The 27212-nt window shown below is 42.8% G+C and overlaps 1 protein-coding gene across 27 annotated transcripts in view; it reads right to left on the bottom strand.

Moving 5' to 3' along the window:
* DOCK9 (dedicator of cytokinesis 9) overlaps positions 1-27212 on the bottom strand; it is a 327271-nt gene that overhangs the window by 223084 nt on the left and 76975 nt on the right. For 6 of the 27 annotated variants that reach the window (XM_036121072.2, XM_036121218.2, XM_036121419.2 and 3 more), the window contains exon 1: positions 973-1221. The exons of 19 other annotated variants lie outside the window; for them this stretch is intronic. In XM_036121072.2, the coding sequence (XP_035976965.1) occupies positions 973-1098 (126 nt within the window). In that variant the 5' untranslated portion in view covers positions 1099-1221. Of the gene's footprint in view, positions 1-972; positions 1223-27212 lie in introns of those variants that run through there. 2 more of the 27 variants (XM_078070152.1, XM_078070158.1) reach the window with 1 other exon arrangement.

Raw genomic sequence — 27212 nt, 5'->3', positions numbered from 1 at the left:
AGGCAAAACAATGTAAGGCAGTCTCACGTGTCACGGAGAAAAACAATTTAATCCAAATCCAACCCATTATAGGGAAGTTTAAGTTCAGATTATTAAAGACACTAATTGAAAATTATGTTAGTTAACCAAACACTTTATAACAGCAACTGAACCTCTATGCTTAAAAAAAAAAAAGTCACTATATAAAATCATTAAGTACTAGTTTAACAATCCCTTTAACAGATCATTTGAAAGGCTCAATTGTCCCCTCTGCAGTGCATGTTCGTGGTTTTTTGCAGTTTGCTTAAAAAATTATGTGCCTTTATTGTACTAAAGAAATTCCGAGAGAGGAGCACAACCTACTCATTGATGATAACAACACAACCATTTTTCACATTCCTCCCTTACAAAGTCTACCAGAGCCCTTTGAATTTATCCCAACTGCTATGAGCTTAGCTAATGACAAGAACGGAAACGTTTCTATCAGTTGGCTCAAAGTTTAGGTTACTTCTTACTTTGTTCAAGGCTAACCTATTAAAATGAGTGAGTGAGAACACATGTAACTTCAACAGGCATGTTCCTTAAAACGCCCCAATGTCATCTTAATTTTCACAATAACATAAATACATCATATAAAAATGTTTTCATCTTGCAAAGTACTTTGTCAATCCCACAGAAGGCGAGGGCAACGTGCCTCCCTGGGTTTGTTTGGCAACCCTGCAGCTAGGTGGGACATAACTTTGAACAATACAAAGTTGTCCTAGACAAAGCAGCCTCCTGGAAACCACATTCATCCACAAAATGCCAAATCTTTCCACCCAAAGAAAAATCAAAGTGGAACCAAAGTGAATCTACAGGAGAAGAAAGGAGAGTTCACTAGACACAGGCAGAGCAAGTTTTAAAACCAGACTGCCAGAAGACACTTTGCACGCACACACAGTGAAAGCACTTCGTGGAGAAGACCACAGAAACGCTGTGGGCGACCGCTCTCACCAGCACTGGCCCGGGGCCCTCTGCTTCCACTTCACCCTGAGCTGCATCCTTGCGTTGCTGGGGGGATTCAATCACCAGCTCCTTCTTGACACTTCTACTACTTGTCCTGCATTTATCAGCCTGCATTCTCGGCTGAAAACGCCAAGTCAGAAAGTCTGCAACTGGGACAGCTGCGAGTCCCTGGTCGTGCAAGGCACAAGCATGCCACTGGCCCGAGCAAGGAGAGGAAGCTTCCCAAGCACAAGTGGTCAGCCCGCTGGCTGGGTCCACGGAGCCGGTGGGGTGGGAGGGCATGCCAGCGAGGGCCAGCCTCCAGGGGTGTTACTACTGCTCGGAGAATGGGAGGTTCCCACACGCCAGCCAAAGGAAAACAAACCCGAACTGTACAATACACAGTGTACTGTCTCTCTGATAAAGACCAGCCTCATTGTGTCTGTTCCACATGGCGTGGGCCAAATGGAGCCGAATCAAAATAGTACAGTGTTTAAAAGAAAATCAGTCACAGTTAGACTTTCATGATTACTTCAAATCTGAAGCTCCTGGGGTTGAAGAGACAGCTAGGTTGTCTGGGTGTTCTAAAATTCCTGTAGTTTCTGGATGGTTTCCTTCATGATACAGCTAAGCACCAAATGCTTGGCTGATGGGCAAAACAGGGAAGGGCAAAGAGTGAGGGGTCCCATAGCCTGCACCTCAGGGGTGTGGGTGTAAGGAAAGAGTCCCTCCCCGCATGGCAGACCTCAGCACACGGAACTTGATTTACCTACTGTTTTATGCCAGAAAGACGAGGTCATCAAACAGTTTGATGGGATGCTACCTATCATGGTAAATGCTTTTATTAGACAGAGTATTACTTTAGATCCATCAACAGGTGTGTTGGTAATGAGCCCTGGATGAGATACTGAAAGGATCACAGTAAAAATATAAGGTAGTGTCTCTCCCTTCTGTCACTCAAACACCAGAAATCCTGGGTGTGAATATTAATTGTGTAATAAGTCACAAGGGTTCAACTAGGCTATTAAAAAAAATTAATAGTTTCTACAATAATTTTTTTTAAACTAGCCCATTTCTCAACCTTGGGTAATCTTTCAGGGTAAATATAAACTCACTTGCCAAATCTAGGTTCTAAAACAGTATGATATATGAATTTTAAAAGCCTATCTTCATAAAGTTACAAGAGGACCAAAAAGAAAAAGAAAAAAAAAAACAAAAACCCAAAGAGCCTCAGTTACATAAATATAGAATTGAAGTAGTAGTTACATCAAAACTTAAGAATTACCCTATAAATCAGGGGCAAGAAAGTCTGAAGCCACACACTAAACAGACAGACTGAGCCTCAGTAAAGTACAGCATAACCAACAATTTGAACAACTTCTTGAAATGGCTTGAGAAGTTCTAAATAGCCCAATTCTGCCTCGATTCCCCATCTTCATTAAGTCACCAGCCGGTCAGGACTTTGAGCAAAATGCTATCCTATTTACTTGGTCAAAATTACTTACATTCTGTAAGTAATGAATAGGAGCTTAAAAGGTTATTTGTTGTATGAACACTACAAGTGCCCAGCATGGACAATTTACGTAATCTTTGTAACAACCAAGGAGGTAACAGGTTATCCCCATTTTACAGATGCAGAAACTGGTGCACAGAAGGGTTACACATGTGCAGAAGGTAACACAGTGAGCAGTGGCAATATGGATCCAGTGGACACATTCTTAACCATGATACTATGAACCAGTTGTCTATTCTAATTATACCAACTGCTAAAAAACAAAATATGTAAAAGCTGCTGATCAGCAGCTAAAGGTGAAGGCAGTGTCTGGCTTTAATCAAGATAATTTAGTGAAGAGGTAAAAAGGTAAAAATGGCATAGCACAGTGCCAGGTACAGGTATTCATTTAAAGGGTAACTACTGTTACTGTTGTTATTCCCAGCTGAAGAAATCGGCCCTTATCTTAAATTCTGGACTTTGGCTGTGTGATCTAAAATGACAATTCCACCAACCTGTTGTGACAAGACATAAAAAAATGCTTCAGCAATTTCAAATCAACTGGTCTTTCTGGTTCACTGCTTGATTATGATAGCTACCTTCGAACAGTGATCTTGAACCCCTGCGTTCATGCCACGAACCTGGCATCTTCATCTTAAAGTTTTCCCATATTTTTCAAAATTTTAGCAATGAACTGATATTTCTTTTGTAATCAAGGAAAAAAACTTTAAATTGGCTCTGAGCTTCCAGGTAGCCAGGACGGACAGAGGTTAGGTTCCCTAAATCTTATCACCAAAAGGAGAAAACATACCAAGCTATAAGGCAAGAAAAAAAATTTTTTTTAATTTCTCACACAGAGATTTGCATAAAAAGGGACTGATTCATGTATTAGTTCCCAACATGTTTACAGGAAATGCAGCAGCAAAGTTCACACTGCTTTCTCACCACCACCTGAGAGCATTATACTTAAATCCTGGATAAAGGAAAGCAATTCTGAGAGCAAGATGGTCGTGTAATTTATCACCTCCGAAGGGTCCAACTTATGAGAGAAGGAAATTCTCAGGATGCAGAGGAATGGAGATACTATTCCCAGATTTGCTGTCACACAGCTGCTCAGGCAACGTCAAGTGCTCTGGCTCTGCTCTCCTCATTTAGGACAACCAACACTTCAGAAGTCCGCCGGTCTAGGGGAGTCACATGGTACAGTATTTAATTCCAGAACCTAAACCTCCAAGTAGGATGTGGTTTCTCTAAAGGGTTCGTGAGACCCATGTCTGAGGACATGAGAGTGACATCTGGTCAGAGCAGTCACAAGAGGAAATGCCATCTTAGAAGGATGGGAAGTTGGTGGCCAAGGGTTCCTCTGCAGCATTTCAAAGAACAAGGTATTTCCTGGACCTCTGGATTCAAGCCCACCAACATTTACTGAGCTCCTACTATCTAGCAACTTCAAGTTCTTTCACACACTAACTTGTTCAACTCTTACAATAACAAAAACACCTATGAACATGTATTCAAGGTATGTAGAATTTTACTGTTTAAACAGAATGGAGTAAACCCTGTGGGGAAGAAGGATGGAATGAATGCTTCTGTATATGGGTTTCAGTTCTCAGGATTTAATATTCACACAAATTACTTATGAAATCTGTATAGAAAATTTATGTAATTTTCCAAGAGCAATTTTTTACTGTAAGGAAGGCTAACTTTAGACTCTACAGCCCCCATTTTCCCCCTTCCACTCTAAGATGAAGTTCCATCACATTCTGAAAAACAAGGACCTTAAGACCCTCTGACCCAGGACTCCTACACATGCCTTAAGACTCAGTTTAAATGCCATCTTGATCCTCCTAGCCAGGATTCATTAGCTCCTCTTCTGTTAACCCTCGGGGCATTCCTTTTATTTACCTCTATTTTGGAGCTATTCACAGTCCACCTTTTATGAAGTTTGTATGTGTCACACTCTTTGATGAGACTATAAATTCATGAGGGCAGGAACTATATCTTAACCACCTTTGCATCTCCAGTGTCTTAAGGACTTCAAGCACTCAGAACATGTCTGCTGAATTTAATGCTTATGTCAGTTCTGTGTCACTGCTTATCTTTATCTCTAAAGTAAAATTTAGTAGTTGTAGAAATATGCAAACTTTTTTTTTTTTTTTTTTTTTTGAGAGTCAGAGAGAGAGAGAGACAGAGGCAGAGGGAGAAGCAGGCTCCCCGCCTAGTAGAGAGCCCAATGCGGGACTCGATCCCAGGACCCTAGGAACATGACCTGAGCCGAAGGCAGAGGCTTAACCATCTGAGCCACCCAGGCGCCCCACATGCAAACATTTTCATTTGTTAATGGCCCAAATTAAGGCAGAAGCATTCAACTCTTCATAAACTGAAACCCAATGGACCATTTACTAATAATTAAAATGCTCCTTTCTCCCAGCTAAGAAAATGTTATCCTGCAAAACTTGCTAGACATTTTTCAGACAAAGGTATACTTGCAAACAGTACAACTGAACCTTTAAAGAGTGTAAATAAAATTGTTTTTAGCAATGAATTATATAAAATTTAAAACTGCATTTTGCTGCAGCTAATAATTATATAAGGAATAACCCATACAAGGAATAAATCTCAATTACCTCAACAAAATTTTTCACTCTTAGGGACTCTTGCCATATCAGAAGGATATTTAAAACATAACAATTAACTTTACTTCAGTTCAGGTCATGATCCCGGGGTCCTGGGATCAAGCCCCACATCGGGCTCCCTGCTCCGCAGGGAGCCTGCTTCTCCCTCTCCCACTCCCCTTGCTTGTGTTCCCTCTCTCGCCGTGTCTCTCTCTGTCAAATAAATAAATAAAATCTTTAAAAAAAAAATAACAATTAACTTTAAAGGCAAATATATATATGTATATATTTGTATTATATATAATATATATATTATGTGTTATATATTATATATATTTGTATATACATTAGTGCAGAGGCTTTAAATTTTATATATATATGCCTTTAAAGTACATGTAAAGTATATTTAAATAAAGTATATACATATAGAGACATACACACAATTTGAGGTAGAGACTTAAGTATATATTAAATATATGTATCTAAATATTAACTCTGTATATACATATGTATGTATATATACACATATATACTCCAAAGTAATCAGCTCTTTTCTCTTGGTCTGGGAAATGTGAAACAGTAAGTACAAATTATTAAGAAAAATTGCAAAAAGGAGCAAATGACTAAAGATTTTCCACAGTGTGTTGTTATTAGCTTGCTAGCCAAAGAAAAGAAAAGGTGTCAGGAAAATGATCTGGCCGTTTGAGGAAAACAAAAATAGAGAACCCGGAAGGCACAAGCAGCAGCACAGAACAGAACAGGATTAGAGGCCACACACGCAGGGAGGGAAGTAATAAAGAGTTTCGGTAGAGGAAGGATATGTGACAAAAAGAGAAACAGATGTGGGGCAGGTAGAGGTGGGAGAGGAAAGGGTTTTCTGCATCAGACCCTTGAGGCCTCTTAGAAGAGTTAATATAAAAAAAAAATCTGATATAAAGTCTGATGCTCACCTCAATTTTTCTTGTCATCAGAGATTTAATCAAATGATCACAGAAATGGAATATGCATTATCATCTAGCCTAGTGGTTCACAGCCTGGAATCCAAGGCTGAACTTGGGGGAAAATGGTCTGTGAACCCTCTAAAATTACATTCCAAATTTTGTGTGTGTTTGTGATTTTTTCTGAGGAGAGGGCCCTAGAGTTTAACACTCAGAGAAGGAGCCAAGGGACGATCACCCATTCACAGAATAAGTAAACAGGTTCAGAGAAATGAGCTAGAGAGCCAAGCAAAGGCTGGGGACACAAAGCTCTTCACTTTAACAGGTTCAAATTCTATTTAAGTAGAGACAACAACAGCAATTTAAACACCAAGCACCAGTTAAATAAACAAGCCATTCGATGGCAATCAGCAGTCTACTCATTTGCTGAGTGATGGCCAAGTCTGCAAACAGGTCATTATATGAAACGTAATGCCAGATGCACAACCCAAGGCCAAGAGAGTATACCTCCAAAATAGGGCAAGTAAGATAACCAATACAAATTATGTTTTTTGAGAACTTTTAATGACACTGAGAAAATGCCCACAATAACATGCACATACAAGACTGAAAAAAATATGACTGCTGATTAACTCTGGTATGTGAGACTATTAGGAATTTTTTTTCTCTAAAATCTTACTTTCCAAATTTTCTTCAAAAGCACTTATTACTTCCACATTCAGGGGGAAAAAATGAATATGCTGTATTGCAAGATAATGGTATAGAAAAAGCTCACATCGAGGTTTTAGCCCCCACTATACCATTCAACCACTGTGTGATAATAGAAAAGTCACTTCACTTCTCTGGGTCCCACAAACTTCACCTATAAAACGAAGGACGTACACTAAAAAATCTTTCTAGCTCTACATGTCTACATGAACTATTAAAACTTCCCTTATTGATAAGATGTGGGGGAAAACAAACGACCCCAATGGAATGATAAACATTTTAAAATCACATTTCCCCACTACACACAAAAGAAAAACACAAAGACCAAACTGTGGATCCATCTATTTCTAAATGTGTCGGATCCTCAATGGAAGATGTCCTAAATGTGGAGGATCCTCCTCTGGTGGAGCAGGGGCAGAGCTGAGAGGCTAAGAGATGACAAGGACTACAGGATGTTCTATGGCTGAGGAGGGGGAGCAGGGGGAGGCCGGCTGCCCTCTCTATACAGCTCTGGGGTAAGTAAGCTCACAGTACTGGGACAGCAGGGCATAGGCCCTAAAGAAGGCTCTGTTGTCAGATGAGGCAATTAAGACGGGAGAGTCCTTCCATATCTAGAGACTGCTCTCTGGTGTGAATTCAGCACAGCGACTTCACCACCCTGGGGGCCCCAGGTCCTTCCTCTGGAAAACAGGGACCAGAATGTCCACGATTACCATTCTAACTAGATTCTGTGCATTCCCAAGACCCAAGTGAATCATGTATGTGTCCCACTGTGTGTAGGAACACGGACTGCATGCAGCCACAAATGTTCCAGAAGCTTCTCCATTAAGACAGCCCCACCCCCCACCCATGACATTCCCTCTCCCTGCTTCCGTTTCTCTATAGCCTCCATCACCATCTGGCATTCTGTATTCTACTTTCCTATTTGCCTAATCCCAATTTTAAAAAAAAAAAAAGAGAAGACACTCTGTGAGGGCAGAGATTTTTGTCTATTTTGTTTACTGCTCTATTCCCAGGTCCTAAAACAGGGTAGATGCTCAAAAAATATTTCTTGGATGAATTTACTGAAGAGTTAGGTTCCCCGAAGTGTGGATAGAGAGCTTTTACACTCTGCACACCAATAGTTTTTGTGTAAACTGTCAATTTACTTTAAACACAATAATGATAATTCAGCCAACAGTGTCAATGATTCCTGTTAGAGGTGGAAATTTACAAAGCAAAGGAAAACATAACGTGCCTGATTTTTCTCAGGAAACAAAACTCCCAGCCTGAATTACCAATGCCCCGCCAGCCACACAGCGTCAGCTCTGAGCACAGGGTCCACCCTGAAGGCACCATCCAGCACATTCGATCTCCCCCTGTCAACTCTAAGCACTGCAGCAAGGGCAGGGGGTATGTGGTGTGTACACAAAAGGGAGTCCATAAATGTTTGCTTAGAGAATAAATGATGAATTGCCTCACTTCAGTTTGATTCGTCACAGACCCATGCCTCACAGGAGTTGAAGGATTTTCTAACTTTCCTCACTACATGACAAGGGTTGAGGTTAAGGGCTAGGAAATATGCATGGTGAGAAAAACAACCAAAAGACTTTTTAAAAGCACTAAAGTTTTTCTTTCCAAATAAAACGCCCCATTCCATTGTAAACGGAAGACAAACGTCCATTCCTTCACTTGTCCCCATATCTACCTCCCAAAGCAACCTAATGAAAATCACAAATACCCACCCTCCAAGTTTATCGGTTCTGTAAAATCTTTGTGTATGTTAACATTACTTAAAGCATGTTCCATGAGTGTTGATAAGGTACAAAACTAGTGGACCCTCTTGACTTACAGATGATGGAGATGGGGACAAGCTGACAGGGGGCACAGGCTGATCACTCCCAGGTGTCACAGTTCACGGCCATCAGCTACCTACCCTGGGGGCAGGAGAGAGGACGGGCCTCCAGGCAAAAGCCGGACACTTACTTCAGCAAAAAGGAAAACACCCCCAGGCTGCAAGGGGAAAGTCCATCAGGAGGAAACTTGGCAAAGTGAGTTGTGGAGTAACCCCTAGGACTTCTGGTTTAATTTAACTTGCATTTAAAAGACAATGACCATTTACAATCATACCAGTTCCCTAACAATAATTGGAAAGTCCCCGCTTTTAAAAAGCGGTAGATTATGTCCCCTCCATAAGATAAACTCATCAGCAGCAAAGATGATGTATCCCCTTCTCATCCTGCCGCCTAAAGGATGGTCTTCCACTTCTTCCAAGCTCATTGTGATGGATTTCCTATGTGAAATTAAGAGACTGCCAAGGAACAGGAAACAAAGACAGTTTTAGGGGGCTCAAACGTTATTCCTGGATGACACATCCTGACAAGTCAAACTTCCCCCATGAGCGCTTGTAAAAATATGGAACTCATCTAAATGAATTTCTTCGTAGATATGCTACACATAAAGGGACCAGAGCAGGAGACACAAACACAGTGTGTGGGGAGGGCCAATGCCAAGGAAGGCACAAAGCCTCCCTCCCCTGCCCTGCCGAATCAAAACACACACATCACATAACTTGGAAACCGATGGTGGCAGTGCTGGTGACCGTGACGGTCATGGAGCTGTGGTCCTTTACTAAGGTTGTTGAATAGACCTGTAACTTCTGTTACATTTCTGAAGTTTTATACATGCAACACAAGGGGCTTCAGCTGTCCCCTCTCAAACAAGGGGGAAAAAACTCTTCCAAGAAAAATAATGGTTAAAAGGGAGAAGGTGATGTTTCATCAAGCTCTGAAAACTCAAACACCAGTGGCTGTGAATATTCTACTGCCCCTCCACAAAGAGGGGCCAGGTCTTAAAGTCCCTCTGTTGATTCAAAAATAGAAGGTAAAACAGGGATACCTGGGTGGCTTAGTTGGTTAAGCCTCTGCCTTCGGCTCAGGTCATGATCTCAGGGTCCTGGGATCGAGCCCCACATCGGGCTCCCAGCTCAGCGGGGAGCCTGCTTCTCCCTCTCGCTCTGCCGCTCCCCCTGCTTGTGCGCTCTCTCTCTCAAATGAATAAATAAAATCTTAAAAATAAATAAATGGTAAAATGAACACAAAACAAACAAGGTTTCCAATGAGCACTTAGGAGCCCTCCAGGCACACACTTCTTCCATTTATGCTTTGCCAAGACCTAAATCTGTAAGTCAATACTTATCATTATCATTATTATTATTATTTTATAACTGTCACACAAGAATTTCAACACAGAAGAGGAAAGGGAAGAGCATGAGTGGCTTGGGGGATGGCAGAGGTGGGCAAAGAAAACACTGCCTGAGTCCCTACTATGTGCTCGGCCCTTAGCATATATCCTCATTTAATTCAGTTCAATTTAACCCCTACAATGGTAACACTATATGAGGTGTTTTTGTTTGTAGAAACTGGTGTTCTTCTCAGGTAAATAACTTACCTTAACTTTGCATTGTTACTATGCTTCAAAATTAATCTTAAACCTGGTAACTATATAGATAATTTCATCTCCCTTTTGAACATATATCTCCTTAGGGGAGCCATTGAAATTTAATGTCAATAGCAGTTGTATCTGAAATATGGAACAAAGGCTATTATTTACCCTTCTTTCTACTTACCTATATTTTTAAAACGTTCCTTATAATAAGCATGAGTTAAACTAAACACATTTTTTAAAACTTTTTTAAAGCCATTTATTACTATTCGGGAAATTTTAAAAAATCATATAATGCATACAACTCCTCCAGGGGCAGGACTGGGGGGAGGTTAGTGAGGCAAACAACTCCGGAACAGAATTTAAGAGAGCACTAAAAACTCAGCAATCAAGCTAGATGAAATTCAATGAAATTCTCCAGTAAAAATCAAAATTAATACCAAAAAAAGCCACAATAAACAAAACTTGAAATGAAGATGGGATCAGAATAAATGAATGTGATTGCCTCGGGCTCCAATATGGCTCCATTTAGGAAGGGCTTACTCTGTGCTGGGCACTGTGATACACTATATTTATTCCTCAGTCAACCCTGAGACAGGTACTCTTATTTTACAGATGAGGAAACTGAGGCACGAAAGTTAAGGAATTAGTCCAAGGTCACAGAACTGGTCCAAGGTCACAGAGCTGGTACATGGCAAAACAACTTTAAACAACTTAAAGCAGGTTAATAAGAGGTCATTTTTACTTTCCTTCACCATAAAAATAAATCAACGTCTATGTTTAAAACAGGTCTACAAGGGGCACCTGGGTGGCTCAGTCGGTTAAGTGTCTGCCTTCGGCTCAGGTCATGATCCCAGGGTTCTGGGATCGAGGCCTTCCCCCTCTGCCTCTCCCCCTTGTGCTCTCTCGCTCCCTGTCAAATAAAAAAATAAAAAATCTTTAAAACGGGTCTACAAGGGACGCCTGGGTGGCTCAGCCGTTAAGCGTCTGCCTTCGGCTCAGGTCATGATCCCAGAGTCTAGGGATCGAGCCCCACATGGGGCTCCCTGCTCTGCGGGAGGCCTGCTTCTCCCTCTCCCCCTCCCCCTGCTCGTGTTCCCTCTCTCGCTATGTCTCTGTCTGTCAAATAAAATAAAATCTTAAAAAAAAAACAAAAACGGGTCTACAAGTGACCAGCTTGTCAGATACAGATTAAAACTCAAGCTCAATATACATTCTTCTTCCTAAGATGATTAAGTAATACTGAGGCAATTTGGGCAAAGGACCAAAACCCCACTCTATTCAAATCTCTTTTATTTTATTTAATTGTTCATACAGAGGTGAAACCTCCTAATGGTTCAAAGTATGGAACAGAGTGAGGGAAAGGGAAAAGTTGAGGACAAAGGCTTTCCTCTCATTTTAATTCCCCACAGGAAGGAAGTTAGAAACAAACAGTATGACCTGGAGATCTGGCTCCCAAAGCAGAGCAGTTTCTCCAGTGCTAAATTGGGATGACTCTCCAGTGACACCCCTCCCCCTGTGACCTCCATGGTCTCCCCGACCTCCTCACCACCACCTGCCCCACCTTAGGAACACAGACCACTGAGTGTCACCTCCAGAAATGCTGCCTGTTAATCTGGAATGTTCCCTTACCACCTCCTGATCTTAACCTGTCAAATGCCTGCTGGCTTCTGTATTATACAGATTCCAGAAACCACCCAAAACTTCTGCATTTGGAATCTTGAGCTATATTTTTCACAGCACCCAGATGATACCTATGCTAGAGGCTTCCATCCACCTATGTCTGAGAATCACTGATCCTAATTTATTAACTTTAAAGAGACAAGAACACCGCAATGTTTAAACACAGATGCAATACAAGGAGACCTGACTACTGTCAAGCTAAGGTGGTTTTTGCCTCTAGCAAAGCATTAACATTAAGACAGTTGGAGTTTCCTGGAGGAAGGTTATACTCTGCCTGCCTTGAGTATTTGTCAATGGGCTGCAGGTTATAGGGAAATTTAATTTTATCGACATTTCCTTCTGCTTTTGTTCCCCACATCACCTATGCCAAATGCTTTCTCATCCATCTTTGTTTGAGAATCACTGATCCTAATTTATTAACTTAAAAGAGACAAGAACACCCACGATGTTTAAACGCAGATCCAATACAAGGGAACATGGATGGGTTCCCAGACATGTCTCTGCACAGGTATGACACAGACGACTGTACTTGGCTGCAAGTAAGGGGTGGCGTGAGGATGAGGCCAAAAAGCTCACATATTCTCCAAAGGATGGAACACACACTCTAGCCTTATCAAAACACTCATTAATGACTGATTATTTCTATTTAGTTGGACTTTGGGGGAAAACACAACTTTGTGGGTAGATTCTTCCACCAGAATTAACCTTCACCCACCTTCCTCTCTCCTTTTCCCCCCACCCCTGCCAAAATGAAATGCCTTTCAATCTTGAGCCAATAAGAAAGGACCTACAGAGCAGAACAAGCTTCACACATCTCTCAATACTTTCAGTGGTGTGATCACATACTGAAACTGGATACCTCCCTAAAGAGAATACGGAACAAAACCCACCCTAGGGTTTCTTGGCCTAGCACCCTTTCACAAACACCTTGTTTGCCAACTCAGTTACAAGCTCTCATTCAAGTTCAAATTTGTGACCTTTATGGTTGCTAACTAAAAGCAATAAAGCAATCTATTTAGAGAAAGGCAATGTGTATTTCTAAGGATTTCCTTTCTCCCCCCCCATAAGAGGAATAAGATGCCAAAGTTACATCCTCCATATGTATCCTCCACAATTCACTGCAATTAAGCCAGTAATGGGGAAAAAAAAAAAAAAAAAAACCCTCACCCCATATTACAGGCTTAATGTACTATTACTTTCCTTTTAAACATAATCTCTTACTCAGATATGTACATTAGATTGATGACAACTTTCATGAGCCTTCCCAGTCTCTGATTTAAGACTTGAAGGCAGTAAAATAAACAAAAAATCTTAAAGAAGTTTTGTTTGGCAGCATTTTTAAATTGAGACTGTGTTAACACTTTCCCCAATATCTCATTTTGAAATAACTGTAGCATATTAATTCGGGGGAAACACAGGACTTCTAGATTTACTGCAATAAATTTAAATCAACCAAAAGTGTTGGCAGATCCAGCTCCCCAGACCTGATATGCCTCTTCCAAGTCTCCATTTGTTTCGGGGACAAGTGCTCATCAAATGAGGACACCAAACTATCTGATAGTCAAGCTCTTTTCGGCTTAAACTTTCTGCAATTCAGTGATACGTATTACCACTGAGGCTAAGTGGGCTTACTCTGTCCTTCTGTGTGACACTAATTTTGTCATATGCTGTGTGACCCAGCATTCACCACATAAGAGAATTTTCTTAGGAACATTCACTAAAGTAGTTAATGGAACGCTCTCCATATTTACTCATTAATCCATTTGTGAATGAGCTGATTCATGCATTAACTCTCCTGCCTGCTCCATCAATCAATCACTCAGCAGGCATTTCGAAACCACGGGGCTTGGTGCAGGACTGAGGTAAGGAACACACAATCCAATGGGGGACCAAGGTGAAGAGTTGTAAGCAAGTAACTTCAATACCACGAGTGGCAGAAGAAACAGACTACCCTTGTACTGTCCAGTATGCTAGCCACTGGTCGCATGGGGCTACTGAGCATTTGACGTGTCACTGGTCAAACTGAGATAAGCTCTACATATAAAATACACACTGGATTTCAAAGGCTTTGTATCAAAAAAAAAAAAGAATGTAAAATATCCTATTCATAAGTTTTTCCTGATTACATGTTAAATTATACTTTGAATATACTGGGTTAAATAAAACATTATTAAAATTACTTTCACCTGTTTCTTTTTACTGTTTTTTAACTGTAAAATTGCATATGTGACTGGCATTATATTTTTATTGGACACTGCTGGGCTAGATGCTCCCCAGTCCTGGGTTCTCTTGCTGGGCAGACACAAAGACCACACTTCCCAATCTCCTCAGCAGTTAGGGTGAAACTCTGTGATTGGGTTCTGGCCAAAGGAATATAAGAAATATGAGGGAGCAAAGTCTAGGTGCAGTTATGAAACAAAGTGCACAACTGTCCCAGCTCGCTCTCTGTCCTCGTGGGCCCACTGAAAGCAGATTCCACAGGAGGCCCTACGCCATGGAGAAGCCACTGATGCGGAGCCACAGATTCCTGAATCATCACACAGAAGACCACTCAACGTATATCCAATGGGACCTTGTTACAAGTGAGAAATAAATACTTCCAGTATTAAGCTACTGCCATTTGGTTACAGGAAAAGTTGAGGGATGACTACCTGCTCAAGAATTCTCAGGATACGCTTCAGAGGTGAGGTGCATGCGATGGTGCAGAAACGTGAGGTTCTCAAACTCCATGGGGTCAGAATCACTCAGAGAGTGATGGAGTTAAGGAAGAAGACCGTGTCAGTGTTGGTCCTCCTCCAGGGCTGAGGAGCTATGGCAGCCTCCCTGCCCCACGGCTCCCTCCCATGCGGCGGGTCGGGAGGGCGGCTGAGCATCTGCAGCTCTAGCAGCTCCAGGCGGGGCTGATGCCGTGCCGCTCGTCTGGGGACACACCTTGAAACCCAGGGTCTTAAAGGATAAGCAAGACTTTGTCAAGCAGTGAAGAGAACAAGAGGCATTCAAGGGAAAGGAACCACACATGTAGAAAGGTCTGGAGGGTTGGAGGAGCATGATGTGTTGGGGAACAGTTAAGACTTGCAGCAAAGAATCATCATAGGGCCTGGCAAACAAGTGAGGGGATGGGGGAGGAAAAAACCCAGAAAAGTAGAGACTTACATTCAGCAGTTGGGAGTTTGAATTCTCCCTCCTCAATAACTTTAAAGCAGAACTTTCCTTTCCACAGCATATGCAATAATAAAAATAATTAAAGTAAATATGAGTATCTGCTAATACTTCAATTTCCTACAAAATTCCCGGGGAAATGACAGGGGCACAGTACAGTAATTTGACCACTGTGGGCCAAGTGTGAGACTCCAAAATCCTAATTCTTGGGTCAACCACCTAGTTATTATAATCTTGTTATGTGACCTGAGAATTGATGTAACCACTGTGTAGCTGCCGTTTTTGTGCTCTTAGCAGAGGGCTATTTGCCTTTGACCTACTTTACAGAAACCTTTGGGAGATTAGATGTGGAAATTAAAAAAAAAAAAACTTGTGTTCTAGGAAAAGGTATATAATTTACATGCAAAGAGTGTCTATTATTTTAACCAGGCACTACTCAACCTGGTAAAATGCAAATGACTATCTTGGAGAGAAGCAACCAGAACTGACCAACAACATGGAGGAAGGCAGGGACCATGAGGAACAACATAACTCCACTAGGAATCCTTTCCATTGGTACAATTCTTTTTTTTTTTTAAGTTTTTTTTTTTTTTAATTTATTCATCTGAAAGAGAGAGAGCACAAGCTGGGGGAGCAGCAGAGAGAGAGGGAGAAGCAGACTCCCCGCTGTGCAGGGAGCCCGATGCGGGGCTCCATCCTGGGACCCTGAGATCATGACCTGAGCCGAAGGCAGTCGCCCAACCGACTGAGCCACCCAGGCGCCCCCTGTAGTACAATTCTAAGTACCCTCCTTTCCATATTCAAGACAGACAAAAAAAAAAAACAACCAAACAGTTCCTAACTCACTCAACTGGATTAAAAGCCAGATGTTGGCACCCTCTGAGCAGCTATAAAATATGGCGGTGGAAGAGACAACCTCTTAAATCACTGTTTGTACGGCATCCAAATGAATGCTGAGGAAAAGATTTTAGTTCTTCTTTCTAACAGTGCAAGGAGGAAGAGTTCTGTTTGAGCTAAATATATTCTTTACTCAATATAGAAATCTAATGGTCCCTTTGCGATCATTCAGAGGGGGGAAAAGTGATTAAAACAGTTTGTTAAAAAATAGTTTATTAAATGTTTCCTCTCACTGTAGTTAGATGAATAATACATGGAATTTGCTTACGTCAAAACTGCTTTTACCTCGAAGAGAAAAAAAGTATGGTATTACTTTCAGCAATATTCCTTAATACCATCAAGCTACAATATGAGAAGACACCTCCTTTTTTGACACCCTTAATTCACAACTTTGTCAAAGAAGTTTCACACATATTGTCAACTTATTTTTATCAGGGCACTGTCATAGGTCTCCAATATCTGTTGTGCCAAGTAACAAATACTAAAATATAAAACCCAAATAACATTAATCACTACCAATGTTTCATAGAGTTATTTAAAATACACACCCAAACATACTTGAAACTAGAAATGACAATCTTAGAATTTTTTTTTAAGATTTTATTATAGGGAAATATATTTCCATATGTGTGTGTGTGTGTGTATATATATATATTATTTGAAAAAGAGAGAGACAGGGATAGCAAGAGAGAACACGAGCAGGGAGGAGAGAGAGACGCAGGCTTCCCGCTGAGCAGGGAGCCCGATGCAGGGCTTGATCCCAGGACCCTGGGATCATGACCTGAGCCGAAGGCAGCCACTTAACCGACTGAGCCACCCAGGGGCCCCACAATCTTAGAATTTTTTTAAAAGCTTTTATATCTTGGGGTACCTGGGTGACTCAGTTGGTTGAGCGTCCGACTCTTGGTTTCGGCTCAGGTCATGATCTCACAGTCATGAGATCGAGCCCTGCATCAGGCTCCACACTGAGTGTGGAGTCTACTTGAGATAGTCTCTATCTCTCCCTTTGCCCCTCTCCCCACTCACGCACATTCTCTCTCTCCTCTCTCTCTAAAATAAAGAAATACATCTTCAAAAAAATTTTTTTAATCTTTAAGAGCTCATTGTATTTTCCTTACTTTCCTCATTTCTGCACAGATCAGGAACAGCTGTGTCATGATCTGAGGACAAGCACTTGGGAACCTAGGAGGGAAGCAATCAAATGCTCATAGGAGTTCATGGGTGATCACCTAGCTCCTTGCAAAGGGGGGTTTGTGTTGGCTTTAAAAGTAAAATTAAGGAAGCTTCCAGGTTGGTGAATATGTGGAGAGGTGTGGAGAATGGCAGGCTGGCAGACAGCATGGAAGCTCCATGCCCCTTTCCCTGTAGCTTGCCCTTCCCCATAACCTTGCCCCGTACATCTTTTCCATCTGGCCGGTCCTGAGTTCAGATGCTGGGAAGGGTGAAGCCATATATTGCTGACACCACTCTTGCTTTTGGAACCTAACCAGAAGAGAAGCCTGCAAACCTGAGTGGCTTCACCCTGGGAGACATTTTCATATGACCTGCTGATGGACTGGATAGTTATTGATGACCGAATGAGATTCTAGTAACATGCCAGGATCCTTTCACCTTTAGGAATGTTTTCTTACAAGCGTTCCTTGTTCGAAGCCCAGGGAGTGGACTGTGATACTGTTATTTATAGTAAGAAATATATATTTGGTCTTTGTCCCCTTTCTGGCACAGAGCTCCTACAAACATAAAAATAAAAAAATAATTAAGAATTGGATTGGTGCTGGGGCGCATGGCTGGCTGAGTCGGTTAAGTGTCCGACTCTTGATTTTGGCTCAGGTCATGATCTCAGAGTTGTGGGATTGAGCCCTGCATTGCGCTCCATGCTCAGCTTGGAGCCTGCTTAAGATTCTCTCTCTGCCTCTCCCTCTGCCCCTCCCTACCCGCTCTCACTCACTCTCTCCTCTCTAAAAAAAATAAAAATTAAAAAAAAAATGGATTGGTGCTTCAAAATTAAATTTAAAAAAATCAGTGAACACCAGACTTCATTTACTTCAGAAACATCCAAAATGAAATGCCCAAGGCAGGTGAAGGGCTGTTGGCATGAGTCTCAATAGAAGCTGGGGTGTGCACACAATCTCCCAGATGGAAACTCTGATATGGACAGGCACCTGCTTCTGCCAATCTCGGGCATGTTTGGAGCACTTACCCTTCGAACTACAGACTGAACCCAAAGCATCAGATATTCTAATCTAGTGGTCCTCAAATGGGGGCAATTTTGCTCTCCTCTGGAGGACACTCGGGAGTATCCAGAGACATTTTTGGTTCTCACGTCTTGTGGAAGAGGGGTTGAGACTGGCATCCAGTCGGTACGGGCCAGGGATTCTGCTGAATATCCTACCATGCTCAAGTCAGCCCCTATAGCAATGAATTATCCAGCCCAAAATGTTGGTAGTGCTGAGACTAGGAAACCCTGCACCAATTCTCTCAGAGGAATTACTTCTCAAATGTACAGACCTTCTTCTGCAACAAGAAAACCTGTGTCCCAAGTTCAGTATATTCATCCTAGCATCACATGTTTATATAATCATAATTAGATTACTTATAATCATATGTATGTTATAATATTATATATATACATTATATATATACACACATAAATACTGACAACTATGTCCCTGATCAAAATCAATTATCCTTGTTCCTTCCTCCCAACTATGCGCCTGATACGATAATGTCTTTTCTTTCTATGTATCAAATGGTAGTTCCTTTTCCCTGTTCTCTCCATACCTTCTTTTGCATGACTTCTGGGAAAGAACTAGGAACATGCTTAGCAAAAATCCAGACCTTATACACGGTAACTGATTCTTCATTTCAAAAATATATAATTATTACATTTTAGAATAGTATATTCTAGAAGCCCAACAATATTAAACACTGTTTCATGTTTTTGTTCACTTTAAATCATAAACAAGTATAAAACCGTAAGAAGTTAGTGAGGTATGGTTGCTATCACTTTACAAAGAGGAAACTGTGTAAATGACCTAGGGTGTTCTAACAAAATGTATGTACTGAAAAAAAAAAAAGTCACTAGAATCTGAATCATGCTGTTAGAAGTCTATCTGCTAGATGGGCAATGGTCATCTACCATGGGGGTCAATGTGCAGGTTACCATCAAGGACACCAAGTCCAACCACGACAGAAACACCTTTTCCCAGGGGGACCTTTATCTGTGGACATTATATTAATATCATTCATTCATATAAAGCTAATGCCAGGGTAGTGTTTCAAGTGAGAACATTACAGGGGTCCATCATATATGCCACCAAGTAGGCTAGAGAAAGGAGATCAGGGGGACCTGTTGACTGCCCAGGGTTTCTACAAGCAGACCCTGAGCTCACAATGGAATCATCCAGAAAGCAACTAGCAACAGAATTACACTAGAAGGAAAGGAGAAGATGCTTAACCAATCTGGGGTAAATAAAGCCTTCTCTAAGGAGATACTCTTAAGCTGTGGCTAGAAGGAAGAGTCAATTCGAACAAAGAATGGCTGAATTAGTATGAATTGGCAGTGAGTATATGCAAAGGCTCTGGGGGACAAAAGAGCTTGCCCCTTTTGGGGAGCTGAAAACCACTCAGTTTTAGTGCACAGGTCCAGGGGAGAACAGCACATGCTGAACCTGGTAGGGTAAGCAAAGTGCAGATACACTGATAGATGTATTAAGGATTTTGTGTTTTAGCCTGAGCTAAATGGGAAACCATTAAAGGGTTTTAAGCAGAAAATGTCATGTGGCCATAGGAGCATGGAGATGAGAACTGAGTTTCAGATGCAGATATGGTAGGAGACCATGAATCGGCACATAGTAGTTAAAACAATCAAAATGAACGACATCACCTAAGAAGAAGATGCTCGCCCAGGACAGAGCCTTGAGCAACACAGGCGACAGTAATAATCATTATACCCCCTTCTCACCCACACTGTATCCACGGTGCAAACCAACACTACTGTGACAGTAGTCACACATCTTTTTCCAGATCCTGAGTATTGACAGCAATTCACCTATAGCTGACTTATACCTTCTAAAATCATCCTAAGCTAAGATCAAGACTAATATTACCTAGTTACTCAACTTTACATCTATTTCTACCCCATACTCCAACTGGACTTGCTTTATAGTTCCTTAATGATCTACACATATTCCAATAATCTATTTCAAAACCAAAGAATTTCTGACTAGGAAGAGATCATCTAATGCAAATCTTCCTTCCCACAAGAGGAAAGGGTAGCTCATTCAGCAAGCTGGACAAGGTCTGTCCACTCTGGTCTCAGGCTGTTGTGTTACAGACGGGTGACTATGACCACACTGCCTAATTTCCAATGTAAATTTTTTTATGTTTTATCATAATAATAACTTGGAAATAAATTGCACTGCCAATGGTAAAGCTAACAGCACAAACGTTCCACAAAAAAATGTTTGCATGTTCTGAAACCCAAAGAAACTCCATCTGTGCTAAGCCCAACCTATACCCATTTCTCAGATGGCTTAACAGAAAGAAAATAAGAAAAGATATGTGCTCCCCTTTCTACAATCTCTGAACAGGAAAAGAGGCCGGCACAGGGCACTTACTCTAGAATACACCTGCTTAAGGTGGGGAGGTGGAGGAGGGGGTTCTGCCCATGCTGCCTGAGATGCCACACATCCGGGTAACTTAGGGAACAGACCGCAAACTCACTTAGCTGAGGCCCCCCCATGGGTGATTCCACACTCCCGACTTGTTACACAGGCAGCCTCCACTCCTCTGACATCCTCCATCACCCTCTCAACCCTCCCATCCACCAGGCCCACCTCTATGTCCTTAGATTATTTTCCACTGTTTGCCATGTTCAGCTTCCAGGGTTTCTTCCTGGGAATTCACTTTCCCTGTCTCTGTGCTTTGTTGACTCACAGCTCATCAGGATGGAATGTAAAGTCCTGAGTGGTCAGGAATACTTTTTGTGCATCTTTGTTGTATCACAGAAAACACTTCCATGTGAGCAGCACACTACTTTCCAACCTTACAGTTAGACAGGGGTTTGCTCCACCTAGGTGTGGTAGCGGCCCAGCCTACCCTCTGCCAACACCACAAAGCCCTGCTAAATCCCCACAATCCTCTTTGCAAAAAGCCCTGAGGAGTTTCTCAGGCCGTGAGGCAGAGGCCAGTCTGCTTTTCCAAAGTGTACTGCACACCAGAAATACCCGGGATGTGCCCACCCTGACAAACTCTACTTTTCCTTTGCACATGGTTGGCCCTCTGTGAATGAGTCACAGATGAGAACAGCTAACACGGGACCTGGGTGGATGGTGGAGCCACAGGGCAGGGGTGAGGGGACGCATCACAGAGAAAAGCCAAACAGGGTGTGACGAGGCCAGGGCACACACACACCTCGGCATACAAATCTCATCTCACTAAATGAAGCAGAAGCCCATAAAGGTAGGAACCGCCCCACCTTTGTGGTTCCAATGTGCCCCCTTAGGGTATCAACTAAGGGCTGATCATTTGTCCTGGCAGACAGACAAATGGAAAAAGCCTGTCACCAATTATGTGATGAGAGCTTGAAGGCCCTTTTTAACCTCAAATGCACTTACAGCACTCCTGGCCTCGGTTTCCATCTGAATCACGCAGGCAGCGTCCCAAGCCCAGCTGCCAAAATATTTCAGAGTTTCCAACCCAAGAGACTTGGTAAAATCCATAAAGGAGGAGATGTGCGATTCAGGGAGCTCAGTCTTCGTCAGCATTGCCTCCTTCTAGACTGACCTCCCTAACCCCCTCCCAAATGGGCTCTTCCCAGTCTCTCTCTTACCCAATACAGTAACAACACCCTCTAAAGGGAGGTTCCAGGGCTGCTAATAATCCAGCTGAAACTCAGGGCACACAACTCCTCTAGATCATTCAGACTACTCTCTATTACTTACAAAATAGTAAAGGGGAGAGGTGATGGGGCAGGCTGTCCATCATGTTGGACAATCCAAAGCCATCTGTATTTGCTCATGGATCTAAGCAACCAGATTAATCTTTAGGGCTTTTATTAAAATTAATTTATAATCCCAAACACACAGTGAGCGGGTGGTGGAGAAAGACGGCCACAATGTCCCTGGAGGGTGAAGAGAGAGCGAGAGGGGAAAAGGGGAAGCAGCCTTAGAATCACAATTTTGTGATATAAATCATCTAAGCACAGAGAACAGTGTAGATAGGAAGTCAAAGAAAGATATGCATCAACTCCCCCCTTTTACTTTTGTGATAAAAAGACCTACCTCAAACTCAGATTTTGGCATTAGAAGCTCATACATTGTATATTTTGGAAATAAATGGCCTAAGTACTCTCGAAAACCTAATGTGGCAACTCCCTGCGTCCCTTCAACAATCTTTCCAACTCATTACTCTTGCTGTTCACAGACTCAGAGGGTGGGTATGTGGCCTGGAACAAGGTTTGTAGGAGCAGCTTACGAATACACACACATGCGAGAAGGTGGCCAAAGAGAGGATGACAAAACAACATTTTTTAATAAGAAAAGCAAAAATAGTTTTAAGAGTTTTTAAAAACTCATTTCCCAGTAGAAGTAATTCTTACATGATGAACTCTCTTGCTTGTTTCAAGACCGTGTGGCTTTCTCCCGAATTCTCTAATTGCCTGGGCCCAGCCAAGTTCTACATGTCTGGGGTTGCAGTTCAGACAACATAAGCAGTCTTAAAGCTTATCCTCAACATTTTTCTTTATATTTCTTTCTTTCTTTTTTTTTACACATTCCTTTTTTAACAGAGAGCGATTAGAAATTATAAAAAATGAAAAAGGTTTGAATGTTCTGATGCAGTTAGAGGTTCTTTTCAAAATTAAGAGCATTACTCTCTGCTCTCCCTCTGGACAGTGCCCAGCATTTTTGATAAACACACATCTGCAGAAACTATCAGAGTTTCCGCTTGTTTTACAACACCGGTCACAAGAGTATGATCTGGGCAGCAGCCTGCATCCTTTTGTTTTGCAACAGCCATTCGAAAAGGTGGCTGGATTCTAAGGGTGAAAAGAGAAAACAGAAATTCAGCATTAACTGCCTTGCATCAAAGTTCCCCAGATGCGCCTGCGTTTATCAATTTGGCAAAGAAGCACTGGTGAAATCCTACTCTGGTTGGTGGAAAAGAGGAAGCAAAAATAAGACAACGATGACCACTTTCCAGGTCTGGCTAAAACGTTCAGGGCTCTGCCTGTCTTTGACCCCCATCCCACCCGATCCCCCACCCCCCCAAAATCAGATTTATAAAAGCAGGATGATCTGGTCTGACTTAAGGCTCTGGGAGGGAACACACATAGAAGAGGCTACCTACCAACTTTGTTATAAATATGCACTGGTCCTTTTAATAGCCCCTCTCTGGATTTTCTCCTGCCCCGATATATCCTCCTTAAGATGCAGCCCTCAGATCTAAACACAGACTCAGAGCGGGAGCAGGTCATGGACTTGAAATGAGAAAGTAACGTCTTAGTGCTCCTTTAAAAGGCCCGGTGATAAAATCTGCAGATATTTTCGGTGCACAAGAGCAGGAGTCAATCTTTCCAAAGCGAGATGCTCGATGCCCAAGCTGATCTTTCTGGGAGCTTGGGAGAGGAACTGGATGGCTTGCAGGTGTCAAGACACAGCAAAATAGGCACCCCCCTAAAAATCCCATGCCCTCCCCAATTAAACATTTGAAATTTGCTCTAGATAACCATACACAGAAAACTCCCCTACTTGGAAAAGGAAGAAAAATGAGGTAAAAATGCTCTCCTTCTATAATCAAAACAAAAACCCAAACTCAGAGACTCACTGGCATCCAAATCCCATTCACTCCACAGTTTGGAAATAAATGACAAGCTGCTCCCAAATCTTCCATCATCACCTCCAGTGCTACCCTTAGTTAGCAAACTCCCCTCTGAAATGCAAATGCCCTTTGGCAGATATTATTGTTAGTTATTTATACCACGTGTGAATGTTTTAATCAGATAAGAGCCCAACATCTAGCTGAGATCATTCACACACAGAGACCGACAGAAAAAAGGAAGTGGGGGTGGATTCTGGAACACTGAAGGTTAGGGTGGGCAGGTGGCCACCCCAAGGATGAGGGCTGTCATGGGGTCCCACAGGCCAAGCGCAGCAGGAGGGCAGACAACATTTGCCCAAAGATAACCTTGTCCTTGGCAGTGTCAGCAACCACCTCCCTGCAAGGAAAGGCTTTCCAGCTGCAGTTATCAAAGACACAGACTAAACAATAATTCTAGGGTTCTGCTCTCCACACCCATCTTACTGCCACAAAACTCATTTTGTAAGTATTATTGGGAGAATTCTCTAAATGCGCTGCTTTATGCCTTACATTTACTGGCCATTACGAAACCACTTTTAATCCCTATTAGGAAACCACATAAACTTGGTTTAAAAGGTTTTATGCTAAGTAAGAGGCTACAGTATAGGTAAAACAGCTCCCAAAACTCTTTCTTCACAGGAAAAGCTGGAAGTGTTAACAGTTCATTGTCTACACGGCTTCCAATTCCTGTTGATAATCCAAGCAGGGTATATTTTCATACTGTTACCCTCTTTTGGTCATAGATAGGGATAAAAAACCCAACCCCTCATCTAATAAAAGCACTTTGTGACTTTTTCTCTCTGTTTCTTTTGTGTGATAGGAAGACAGTGGAAGCAGGGTACATTTTCTGCAGAGAAGTCAGAAGGCGCAGCATGGGTCTTCCTAGACACCACATTAAGGTAACCCCTGGATTAACTTTCATTGGACAACCAGCCTACGGGGACTTCCTGACATCCGGGAAAAGAGAGACAGGGAAGGAAACCTCAGGGAGCCTCAGACATCTGCCATGAAGCCGGAGCAGGCTCAGCAGAAGTTAACAAGGCTTAAGCTGCAGGACACTCCCTGGCAGGCAGGGGCCCGCCCAAGGTCCTACAGCTAACTTGGTATTTGTAATTTTCTATTCGTTTTCTTGAAGAGGGGCTCTGCGCTGTAAACGCTTCAGGGCCCTCCAAAAGCTGGATCTGTCTTTGACCTGAAGGTTCCACAAGTGTTGGAAACTCAGCAAGACCCCAAGTGAACTCCTGGTCTCTCCGTTCCCTGCTCTCACACCTGCGGCACTGAAACCGGCCCCCGCCCCTGCGGAGCCTGCATTTGATTAATGGCATCACCACCTCCCAAGTCAGAAGACCGGGTGTTATTATTCCTGCTCCCTCACCCACTGCCAGTGTGCAATGGTCGAGCAAATTCTAGCTCCATAAAAAATCGCTCCAGTCTAACCCTTTTCCCCATCCCCTCAATCAGAGGGCTTGCCTGGGGGCTCAGAGCTTTCAGCCCTGGCCCCCTGCCTCCCTTCTCTTCCTTTCTGACTCTGACCCTACTCTGACAGGAGGATGGTCTAAAATACCCAGCAGTGGTTCCACAGCCTTCCAGACTGGAATGCGGGGGGCTGGGCACATGAGGCAGCTCTCCAGGAACTGGCCACCTCATCTCACACACAGCTCTGAGCTTCTCTCCCTTCCCTACACACTTCTAAACTCACTGTTCCCTTCCGACTGGTGCAGATCCACCCCAGCCCTGTCTACACCCTAACCCCATTAGGGTTTGTGTTCATCCTTCAAACGCAGCTCAGATGCCGGCTTCTCTTCAATCCTTCCTGATCACCCCTGGTCACTGGTTCACATCACCCTTTGACTCTTGTGGAATCAGCCCTTTTTTCTACTAATGTTTACTTTTGTCTCCCAAGCTAGACTGGGCTCCCTGTTCATCTTTTTCTCACTCCTCTACCGCTGCGGGGTTCATTCACTCCTGAGTACTTTTCCACATCCCATCAGGACTTCGCCTTAACAGTTACATTTGTTATACTGAAAGGCAAGACTCTACAGTAACACGGTGAGGAGCACAGGGCTCTGGAACTCAATGAGTGGTCTGAATCCCGGCTGTGCTACTCACTACGTGACCTTAGACAATATTTACCTTTCTCTTGGTTCCTCCATTTCCCCATGTATAAAATAAAGGTAACAAGAGTATCTACCTCTTGGGTTGTCCTAGGGATTAAATAAGCCACTAGACATAAAGAGCATAGAAGAGTGCATGATAACCAGGGAACACTCAGTAAGTGTCACCTATTCTGACGGAGGGGAGGGAAGGGAGGAGGTAGAGAAGGGAGGCTTTATTCAGTGATCCAGTTTCCCCACTCCACTGTATAAACCCCTTCCAAGGAGCAGAGGGGATACGTACTTGAAAGCCTACTGTGCCGAGAAGGACACTGTGCACATATCTCCTACGTTTCTATGAATAATAAAGATGATGCGGTCGGAGCACGAGAAGCAAGAGCACACACGGACTCACCTGCAGGCAAAGTTCTTCAAGCTAGGGCTATACTCGTTTCCAAATACAAACCAGGCTATCGTCCACCCCCACCCCCCCACCCCCGACCACTCAACTCAGGACAGCTATTCCAGTTCCCTCTCCTTTGCACTTCCCAGGGCACTCTCACCAGGTGACCCCATCCATTCCCATGCCATCCTTCCCTTGCTGGAGCCCACAATTCTACCTACAGCCTCAATAGTCATGGTCCACTGATCTACAGATGTCTCCATTCTGACGTGTCTAACCTCACACTAGGGATGCCCCAAACCAAAATCCTCCTCTCCATCCCAACTCCCTCAGACTCATTCCCTCAAAATGGGTCTCCCCTCAATAGATGCCCCAGAGGTGCCCAAGGCAAACATCTGAACGCTCTTGACTCCTCCCCCTGACTCCCTTTCTCTTCTAGATTTAACTTTCTCTTAAATCCAGATACTTTTCTCCATCTCTACTACCATCTACCTTAATGAAGCCAACATCACCTGTCATTCTGCTGCAAGGACCCCCTCATTAGTGTTCCTATCTTCAGACCCTGCCCCCTTTCTCCAATCCATCATTCACTCTGTAGTCTGAGTGATCTTGCTAAAACATCAATCTGACCATGTCTTTCCTTATCTAAAACTTTCAGTAAATGGCTCCCCTCCAATACTGGAATAAAGTACCAAAAGACCCAACAGGATCTGGTCCCTGCTTACCTCTCTAGCCCACTGGTCACCAATGTACCCCCACAGTTGTCCTCCAGCTCCATAAGCCCCCTCCAGCCTTGTGGAATTACTAGCAGCTCTCAGGAGGTCTCAGCTCTCCCTCCCCGGGACTTTGCTTCCTTAGCAGATGTGTCCCTCTCCTACCCCTTCACCTAGTACATTCTTCTCTTCCTTCAAGATTCAAGTTAGACATCACCTCCACCAGGAGCATTCCCTGACTCTGTCCCAAAGGTGAGCTAGGCAT

This window comes from Halichoerus grypus, chromosome 4, assembly GCF_964656455.1.
Source record: "Halichoerus grypus chromosome 4, mHalGry1.hap1.1, whole genome shotgun sequence".
Taxonomy (NCBI): Eukaryota; Metazoa; Chordata; class Mammalia; order Carnivora; family Phocidae; genus Halichoerus; species Halichoerus grypus.
This window is presented reverse-complemented; position numbering and strand designations above follow the sequence as displayed.